Source organism: Pocillopora verrucosa, chromosome 6, assembly GCF_036669915.1.
Source record: "Pocillopora verrucosa isolate sample1 chromosome 6, ASM3666991v2, whole genome shotgun sequence".
NCBI classification, from domain to species: domain Eukaryota; kingdom Metazoa; phylum Cnidaria; class Anthozoa; order Scleractinia; family Pocilloporidae; genus Pocillopora; species Pocillopora verrucosa.
The window spans coordinates 19641299-19652102 of NC_089317.1; the positions used below are offsets into that span (position 1 = coordinate 19641299).

At 37.9% G+C, this 10804-nt stretch overlaps 1 protein-coding gene across 1 annotated transcript; it reads right to left on the reverse strand.

Moving 5' to 3' along the window:
- Positions 1-769: 769 nt before the first annotated feature.
- LOC131793780 (arf-GAP domain and FG repeat-containing protein 1-like) lies at positions 770-9072 on the reverse strand. Its single transcript, XM_059111262.2, is given in 8 exon segments — positions 770-2439; positions 2861-4056; positions 4505-4825; positions 5715-5910; positions 6135-6359; positions 8696-8789; positions 8910-8994; positions 8997-9072. Coding segments are annotated over 8 exon segments (2253 nt in total). The 3' UTR covers positions 770-2379.
- Between the last annotated feature and the right edge of the window lie 1732 nt (positions 9073-10804).

The following is a 10804-nucleotide window of genomic DNA, read 5'->3' on the forward strand; positions in this document are numbered from 1 at the left end:
GCGTAGTATCTTGTTTGCTCGGAAGTGCAATTTTGTTTCGTTTTCCCTTTTCAATTTGGTTCCCAGGGTCCTCTCTCTTTCCGCTACGAGGGGACGTTGGGAACTAAGTCGAAGTCAAATCGTTATAATCAGTAGTAGAGGCTCACTCGTTTACCGGGGTCTCTCTTTCGTTTTTCGATACTCGTGATTAAAAATAGTGCGCGCGGTCTCCATGAAGCAATCTCTGGTACAAAGGCTTCTATGCTTTAAGAGTAAATTCCTAGTATAGATAACACGTACAAACAATTTCTCGAGAAGCGGCGCTTGAAGCTTTTTTAAAAATGTGAAAATAAATGCACTTTCTTGACCTCATCATGAAATACAGGGATCATATTTTCAATTTTTATTCATCAAGTGATGTGCTACCGGTAATTTTGAAACGCAGTCAAAACGTAACTGCAAAGAAATATTGATTAGACTTACTCGTCCCTGATCGTTTCTTCGTTTTAAAACGCGGCTGCGTGGTTGCGAGAGACCAGCAGTACCACGACAAATGGGACGATGGGAAAAAAGAAGATTGAGGAGAGAGACCGCCTTCCCATCTTTACCTTGTGCGCTCTTCTCACCCACTTCCTTTTTTGATGATATTTTAAAACAGAAAAGAGATGGAGACGGGGGACGGATCAGAGAAAGAAATCCATCTTTGAAGGAGGAAGGGGGAAGGGCACTGTTACCACATGGACAAACCAAAGTATAAAACTCCCATCACTCAGCCTACCAAACTAAAACATTGTGTAATGCATGTTTATTTGTTCTTCACTTTTGTCACTGAACATATTTCCTATTAGGATTTCCATGGAAGGAAAATGACAAATTAAATTTTACCAAAAAACTTCCTAAAAAGTTATTATTAACAAGTGTACTTTAACCTACTTAAATGGTTGCAATATACTCTTTTCCAAAATGGCAAATGAAATGCAAAATTAATCATGAGGAGAGATGCTTTCAAAAACTTAGATGACCTTGGTGAATAAATTTCCAGTGTAGTTTGAAATCTCATGTTTTTCATTTTAATCTGCCATCTTGGAGGAGAGTCTACCATATCAAATTTTTTCAACAAAATGTTAGTTGTTAGTATTTCAATACATGAACCTTGGGCAAATGAGGTTCTGGTCAAATTTAGCAACAGACCTGTCTATCTCTGACTAGTATGTTGTTTTACTTTTGCATTTACAGCCATCACTGATACTGTCACATGATGCCAATCCTGACCAATGAGTGACAGCCCATGTAATGGGTGCAACAAATGCATTATTACTTAGCATTAACAACAAATAACCCTTTAACTCCCAAGATCAGATTTCTAATTCTCCTCTCTGGCTGCCACACATTTACTTGTAAATTAGTTAAGAGAATTTGGCGTAAAACGAAGATAACAACTCTCTGATAAGTTTGAGTATTCTTATCACCCATTTGCTGGATAATGTAAGACATCAGGAAGAAAGGTTTATCTCTTCTGGGAGTTGAAGGGTTAATATTATATAACTACATCCTTTTAAAAGATTACACCTTCATATTTTCCTTCCTAATGCCCAGTTGTGACATGCTTTCAGTATATTGCTTCAAACTACTGTCACTCTGAAGGGAAAAGTGAATATTGTCAGACAAATCATCCCTTAAGATGAAATTGAAAGGATTAGGTGGCAATATTGACTGAACCTGTGTAGAATGACTATTTTTCAGTAAAATTTATTACATTCAAATTATTCTGTTAGAGACAAGTTTCACATAATTTTTCAAGATTTGCAAGGTCCTACTTAAGCGCTTACTGCATTGTTTACTACCTAACTATTTTCTCATTATTTTTTCATACTACATGTCTACAGTTACAAGCTTTTTTTTCTGCATGGGATGATGGGAACTGATTATGTAATGAGGATGGGAATAATGGAGGGAGGGGTGGGGAGAGGGTGGGTGGTTATGGACAAAGACTTCAGGAGAGTTGGGAGAGGGAGCTTCCTCTGGGGAATTCATTTTGTATATCATAGTTGCATTGCTTGCATTTTGCAAAGTTAAGCCCACATAAATGGCTTCTGAGGGGAATCAGTTTTGTTTCATTTTCAATTTGTCAGGAGGGTTCATTAAATCTCTCCAAAAGTCTATTCTGTTCTCTCTATCTAGAGATCACACAATATGTTCCATAATAAAATATGTTTCATATTTAACAGCAAAGAGTTAACAATGCAATCTATGACAGAAATGACTTAAACAACCAGAAGTTGCCTGTAATCTTTCTTTTCTCTTAAAAACAAATTCCACTAAGCCATTTGATCCATCCTTTGTGGCTAAGATCATTTGGGAATTAATTCCATAACATTGTGACCTAAATCAGCCAGCTTTCTACATAAATGGATTTGTAGACTGTCCTTGTCTTTGCATGCCTTGCTGTGCTCCAGCATTCTAAAATTCAAATAATGTCATTAACTTAAAGAAATGTTTTATAATTAGTCTTGTAAAGGGCATGGAACAAATATAACATATTTACGGCCCAGACTCTTTGGCTTCTCTGTGAAAATACTCCCATATGAAGGAAATACTGGGTCTAATGGTCTTCACTAAAGCATAAACTTGAATCAAATTAAACTATAGCTAGATGTTATTCTGTAAAAGAAAGAGGAGTGGGAGGTTGAGACTGATCATTCTCAATGTAAGGATACACTTCAGGTAGATGGGAATTTGAAATAAAGGCAAAGACCTAGATGGTAATGGGAAATGGATATATGGGGCACTTTCAACATGCTTGATGGGGGAAGGTACAGCACCCCGGTTTTGGCCACCATGTCTCCCAAATCTATATTCCAAAAATATTTCAAGCACTTACCATAAATGGATTTGCCTGTGGACTTTGTTGCCATCCCCCTCCAAACTGCTGCATTTGTTGCTGTTGTCCAAACTGACTGCTTCCCATTCCAGACATGTTACCACCAAATACTGCTCCTCCCTGATTTCCAAATCCGCCACTTGGCTGCGCACCAAAGCCTCCAGGAGCTCCAAATCCTGAGGGTTGCTGCTGAGCTCCAAAGCTGTTGCCACTAGACATGGAACTTGCTCCGAATCCACCTGCTGAACCTCCAAACATGGATGTTGGCTGTCCAGCGCCAAATCCCTGACTACCACCAAACCCAGGTTGATTTCCACCAAAGTTCATTTGACCTCTCACTGGAGGTTGTTGTGGTAAGCCACCCCCCATTTTTCCAAACTGTGCTGAAGCCAGTGCTGTCATTCCTGCACCACCAAAGCTGAGATTCTGTTGGGTAGATGTTGGTGGCATACCCATATTTTGGCCACCCATTTGTTGCTGGCCTCCCATGCTACCCCAACCAGACTGCTGGTTTCCACCAAATGATGATTGCTGAGGTGCTGTTGTTAAGTTGCCGAAGCCACCAGTAAAGGATTGAGTGTTGCTAAAAGACTGCTGATTACCAAATCCTGAACTTACAGGCTGACTGCCACCAAAGGATTGTTGACTTCCAAATCCTGAATTAACAGGCTGACTGCCACTGAAGGACTGCTGATTACCAAATCCTGAATTAACAGGCTGATTGCCACTAAAGGACTGCTGATTACCAAATCCTGAACTTGGCTGACTGCCAAATACTGATCCTGTACCTGTGGTTGCACTCATGCTGCTTGCTTGATTCATGCTATTCATGGGACCATTTAGCTGACCAAACCCTGCAGGGCCTCCTCCCAAACCTTGAAATGGATTGGATGGCTGCTGTTGCTGCTGCTGTGGCTGTTTGGGCTGCTGAAAACCTCCGGATACACTTCCAGTTGATGTATTTGAGAAAGGATTTGGTCCACTAGACATTCCAAATGAAGATGAGCCACCTGAACCAAACCCAGTTCCAGTACTGAGGCCTGTGTTACTACCACCACTTGATGGACCAAACAAGTTATCCAACTCACTCAGTGCTGCATACTTGTCTCCTGCTGTGTTTTGGGTAGCTGTGCTTCCAGACGCTGACACAAGTGGACCAAATCCAGCATTTGATGTAGGTTGTGGCTGTGATGGTGCTGAATTGTAGATTTAAACCGAAGAAGAAAATTAAAACCTCATTCCTCAAAAAAATTTTTTTTTTTCTCCTTGCTCTTAATCAAACATTTCAACCTCTGAAACTAATGGAAATTACCTGACTAAAGCCTCTAGTTTTCAGTATTCCTGAGGAATAGGATAGCACACCAATTTGAATCTTAGCAAGGAATCTCCCTTGATTTCCCAGAAAGTTAACAGAAAAAGGACAGATATAAGTTGTAGGCAACTGGAAAACAGGATCATATATATAGTATGATATCTGGCAAAAAATTGCTTCAAATCCACTAAAAAATCTTGATGTGACCTAAAAGATGCATTGCTTATATCAAATTTTCTGTGCTGAACCATTTTAAGCTTAATGCCTGGGGGAAGTTGCTTGGAAAAATCCTTGTGTTATTCTGGAAGTGAAGTTAAGCCATGTTCTCAAACCTGATGATGGAGGAGCACCAAAGGCATTAAACCCTCCTCCTGATGATGATGGAGGTGATCCAAATGCATCAAACAAATTAGTTTGCTGTTGTGGTTGAGGAGCAGGTTGCTGCTGCTGCTGGGGAGGGGCCCCAAATGCAGCAAAACTTGGCTGAGATTGTTGAGCAGGTTGGGGAGCTGATGATCCAAATGGATCAAAAGAATTCTGAGCAGGTGCTGCTGCTGGTGCGCCAAACGCATTCTGTGCAGGTGCGGCCGCTGGTGCACCAAATGCATTGAAAGATCCAAAGCCACCTGCCTGTGGTGGTGATCCAAACTGACCTGAAAAAAAAAATAATTACCAGCACTGGTGTAAACATATTTTCAGAATACACAAATACTTAATATCATTAGAGCTAAAAAATTTTGATGTTAGCTCCAACCAAAATTTTCTTCGCATACTGTCTGCTTGCAACAATTGGTCACTGAGCAATATCACAGTATCACACTGAGCAATACCACAGTATCACACTGAGCAATATCACAGTAAAACCTGTAATTGGAACTTGCAAATTTTTTGAAGCAGACTGATAATTACAACACCAAGTTGTATAACAGTACTGAAAGATAGCATGAGAAAGAAAATAGGGTTTGAGTTTGTGTTTAACCCTTCAACTGATTAAAATCTAACTTCTCCCTGTAATATCCATGCATTATCCAACATACAGGTAATAAGAAGACTCAAACTTATCATGTAAAAGTTTTTTCTTGATCTAAGACCAAATTCTTGTAACTTATTGACAAGGAAATGTGTAGCAACCAGAGAAGATAATTAACAATCAGATCATGGAACTTAATGGGTTACATCATATCATAAAAAAATTTCCTTTCAGACTCTTTTTTTTTTCCTTGAGATACCATCAAATGCACTGACAGGTAATATTTTTCTAACACCTAAAAAGCATATTATTTTCAAGTGGATCTTGTTTGTGTTTTCTAAAGTTTGGTGGAAAAATTAGGTTCACATCGGACTGTTTACATTCTTGCCAACCAAACTGAATGGCAATGTATTTACCAGGACATTGAAAGGAGTATCTAAACCTTGATCATTGTCAAAGACAAAAGCTTCCTGGATACAATACTAAATTTTCATCCATAACACAAAAAGAAACATAAGGTTTGCAGCTGTGAAAATTTGACTGTTAGAAAAAGAGGTAAACTGTGTTCTAACCCTGTGGTTGTGGAGTTGCAAAGGGATCTCCTCCTAAGTCACCCAGTAGATCCACCGATGGAGGCTTTGGTGGAGCTGGTTGTGGAGCTGGTTGTGCAGCAGGCTGTGCAGTACCAGGGGGTGGAGCAACAGATACTGGTGTTGGTGAAGCACCTGTTTGGCTTCCCGTGCGAGGTCTCTCTCTTGTTGCCTGTGCCTGAGTGAAAAGCAACAAGAGTCAGTCATATTATGGATATGTGCTCAAATTCCCCTTCTGATTTACAAGAAAATATGTGACAGTCAGTCACGAGAATTACTGACTGGATCTTGCCAGTTTAAGGGTTAATAACATTGATAATAACATCTTTAACAGTTTTAAATATCAATTTAGTTTTTAAAAGGAACAAGATCTGCTAAATGGGCATGAACTTTTAAACTTACTTGGACTGTTACAGGAGGGGTATTTTCTCCTAAAAGTTGCTTCAGTGGCTTGGGTTCTGGTGCTGACTGGCTTGTGTTGTTAGCTGTGGCTTGCTGAGGGGGCATATACCATCTTTTTCTCTCATATTTCTGGACCATAAAATCTTTTATTTTTTGTTCGTCTCTGGACTCTGGTTCTGCTGGTGCTGAAGAGTTCCACAATCCCAACCATACCTTTTTACAATACTGCAAAGTGCAAAAAAGGAAAAAAAAATACTTTTCATGCTAGTTCCTAAGTAAAAAATAGCACATTCTCAAAACTAACATACAGGTATTTGTATCATAATTTAGACCTAATAGATTCTGTAAAAGAGTTGTTTCTATTCCCAAGAGGATGGATTCCTTGAAACTTTTAAACACATTAGCAGGTATACTAAATCATTTTATTTACACAGAAAATATAATTACAACAACCATTTGTACCAAGAGACAAAATGAGGAAACAGCATCAATTGATTGTTATCCCAATTCTAATAACAAACAAATTAAAAAGTAATGTATGCATTTAAAACCACCAGCAGTAAAAGTCAGCATGAAATGTGTACCTCAGAGCTGAATTCATAAATACAAGGGCACCGAAAATAATTGGAAATTTCTGAACTGGAATAAGTGATACATTTTTCACATTTGTATATATTCAATAACTAATAATAATTTAGCAAAACCCATCGACACGTCTTTGTAATGATGATCATAAAAAGTTCTTGCATGCTCCATTTAACTTCAGAAATTTCCTCTACAGTTAACCACTGACTGCAAATTTTAAACAGCAGCAAGAGATGCTTGTCAATGCACAGCAAGGGAACAATACCACTCAAAAGAATATTTTGTCTTTATCTGAAAGTTAATAGAGCATTTTTTTTTTATTCTCTTTTTAGAAAATATCTATCTGTTATTCAATCTGAACACCGGAAAAAGCAAATAGTAATGTTCAGCAAATTTCACTCATTAGAGGAACCTGTCCTGAATAAAACCTTGGGAACCAGTCCTTTTAAAAATGGATTTCCTTGTCAACTTGCTTATTCAAAACAAAATTGTAAAATTCAAAGTTATTTTCCAGACAACAATTAAATTAAGCTTTGTGCTCAAATGCAATTTTCCCTTTTTTCTTTTAATATTATATTAGTATTGTTGTGCGCAAACCACATAATATAAAAGGTATGCTAAATTAAGGTAATTATTATTAATAGAGATATATCAGTTTGAAAATCCTGTAATGGTTTGAGAACTGGGATTCCCTTTTTAAATTTGGCATTCAAAATATACTGTCAGTATTTCCTTTCTTCTTAGTATTAAATATGACATCTTTGGAAAGAGTAAGCCTATGAAAAATTTCACTTTTCAATTGTTTGAAATTTAAAGCTGAGTTTTGTCTATGGCAACCAGTGACTGCATGATGTTTTGAGAAATAAACAAGGGAAGGGTTGTGTATTTATTTGACAAGTCTTCATTGACATCATTACAATACAGAGAGCACCTACACCCTGGTAGTAAATTAGAACAATCAAGATGTTTTGAATGCAGTCTGTATGGGTAGTATTTGTTTTATGCTGAAAATACCATCAACATTTTTAAGAAACAAAAAGACAAAATTCATTCCTTTGAAATTATCAGCGCATTGATGCCTATAAATTTTAATGTTCAGTTGCAAATGTGTACATTAATTAATCGATTTCTATGTTTTGCAGCAGTTTAAAACAGCCTGACCAAGCTTAAGAAACAAAAAGCCAGCGCATCAAGAGTAAATCACGCGAGAAATCAAAGTCTTAAATGTACGTGTGATTTATCAACTGAATGAATCAAAAAACGGCCGACTACTATCGCTTTCAATTTGGAATATCTTTGCTTTGTCTTCGATTTGTGGCGAACAATGCAACCACAAGGAACTATATAATGATCTCGCGCCATTTTTGTATACAGATCGCTAAGCGGAGTGTATTTTGCTCTGTAATTCGACCCAATTTACTCCATTCTGGTTTAAAAGTAAAAAGGCGTTGAAATATTGACAATATTGTTCATTCGGACTAAATAAGTACAAACGTACAGATACAAAGTGAAACTAACATGATAGATATCGCCAAGGCAGATTCCAATTAGTCACGAATTGTCACGGCTGGAAGATATGACCGGTTGTTAACTTTTTGGCAGACCATGCTGTACGATATCGTGTTTTATCAATAATCACATATTTTGACTCACTTTCTTGGATCCCAATGTGCTAACTACGTATCATAGGCCATAATAAAACTGGCTAAGTTTTATATTGTACAAACCGTTGGCACGAATGTGGAATTGAACTGAGCTAGAAAACAGTGTAAGCTCGAGGGTGTTACAACCAAATATCTCATTTATTGCGAAGAATTTGAGCATCCATCGAGTAAGAAACAAGCAAAAACCGCCCTAAATAACTTTAACTAAGAATTAAAGTCCGCTAAGGGATCTAATGATCGAAAACTACGTACCGCTTCATTTTACTAAAGTTCTAAACTCGTGTCTTATAAACCACGTAGACGAGACTTTACCTCGTTTCCCGTTCCTTGTAGATTTTCTATTTCTTGTGGAGTAAAGCTTGTCATCGAAATTGATTTTACTCGATAAGGAGGGTTTAGCCCACGTCTGTATAAACACAAAACAAAATAGGGAAATAATTAACGTTTAGCAGAGTTACATAGCCAAATCATTCAACTCTGTAGAATACGAGAAAAGTCGGCGAAAATTCATGCCAACTCTACTCACAAAATGCCGCTACATGATGTACAAACGAAAGATCCTATAGTGGTATTCACATATGTAGGTCCCCTCTGTCCACAATCGAAACATTTTTGTTGTGGGGTAAAGCTGCGAGATCTCGAAGAAGTTTCAAGTTTTTCTCGTCCTGCTTTTTCTTGGCAGAAGCCATCATGGATGTTGCTCGGCCAGCGTATCTTGCACTGCGCAAGTCTTGTGAGTAAATTGCAGGGGAGGGGTAGAGTTTGCCCTATCGGTCACGCAACTTGGTCACGTAACCATTCTTTTTGCGTGCCGTTATTTTAAAATCAATTTATTTATTAATTTTCTTTATTCATTTTTTGTTGTTGTTTTTTAACATGATTTGTCTCCTTCTTTTCCTTTTTTACTCCTTTTTTTCGGAGGATGGGGAGCGGGGGGAGACAGCACTTTAAACCAAAATATTTTATGAACAAGAGGAACATGATCCACGCGATTCTCTCCAAAGGGCGTAATTCAATTCATTGCAAAGTTAAAGGAAACATCTAAACTAGAAACTAAGACAAGCTACGTAAACGAAGGTCACCCACCCTTCCTTTATTTAAAATTTAATTACACGATCGAATTGGCGACTCGATTTTGCATAAATCGCGTCACAAACAATGAAAAGGAGGCGGAAGTAACGTCAAGTAATAATTCCGCATTTCCTGCAGTTGCTATAAATACATCCTGATATTGGACTGGTTATAGATACTATTCTTCGCAGCTATTTGAGTGAAATGATTAAGATATTTTGAAGAGGAACCGATCATTTTAGAGCACTATAACAAACACATTACGAAGACGTCTCGAAGATTTCTGAAAGAATTGATGTTTTTCCTCCCAAATTCTGAAGTTTTGTGGAAGGTACAATCTTGAACAAAAGTTTTTTTTTCATGGAATGACGAAATCCTATTATACTTTGAATATCTGCGAAAACAGTTTCAGGCAAGGCTTTAATACTTAACAAGCTGAATGATACACGCATTTTGATTCGATTTTACTTTTGATCTCTTGGATAACTGGTGGATATGAAGTAATTGATGAAAACATTTTTCTGCTTCTCAGTATGAAAACCAAATAGATTTCATGATCCGTGCGCCTGTTCAGCAACAGATCATAAAAGGTGTCAAAGTGTATCAGAAATATTATTGACATACTCCGCTGCGCTTCGAGTGCCACTTACCTGTTCCTATCACATTTCGACGTCAACAGTGATCTATTGCTAGACAGAAGCACAGAAATATGGAAACTATTTTGTTAATTGGAGAAAGATGTTTTTTTGTCTTGCCACGAGCATGGGACAAAGAAAAAAATTCTGAGTCCCCATGTGGAATCGAACCTCAGACCATCGGATTCCGCGTTCCGATGCTCTACATGCACTCCACTGTGAGCGAGGTCTATTACGAAGTTCATAGGAGAGCGTTCCCAATAGGGTTCTTCAATCCCGCGGTCCCGACTAAAATTGTCTCTCAATCCTGTAATCCCAAAGGTTTATACCGGCCAATCCCGATCCCGATCATACAATTTTGTCCAGGCCCATTTCCTAAACCGAAAAGAGCCTTTCCGGTGGGTGATGATTTTCTCAACCAGCATTGATCCGTTGAAGTCTATAGTCGCCATAAGGCGTGAGTTTATTTCTTTTCACCAAAATCATGATTCATGATTTAGAAATTTTTAAAGTTTTGCACGAATAACGTAGGCTAGTCAGGGTACTTCCTTTCATTAAACTTCGATCACGGACAAACGTATAGGTACAGGCAGGTCAATATCATAGAAACGATTAAAAATTTCAACAAGTGCATAAAAAACAAAAGGTCACGGCAATCCCATAGTTCCATAACAACGGAGATAAAGAAAAATTAACTGAACACAATTCTGCTGTT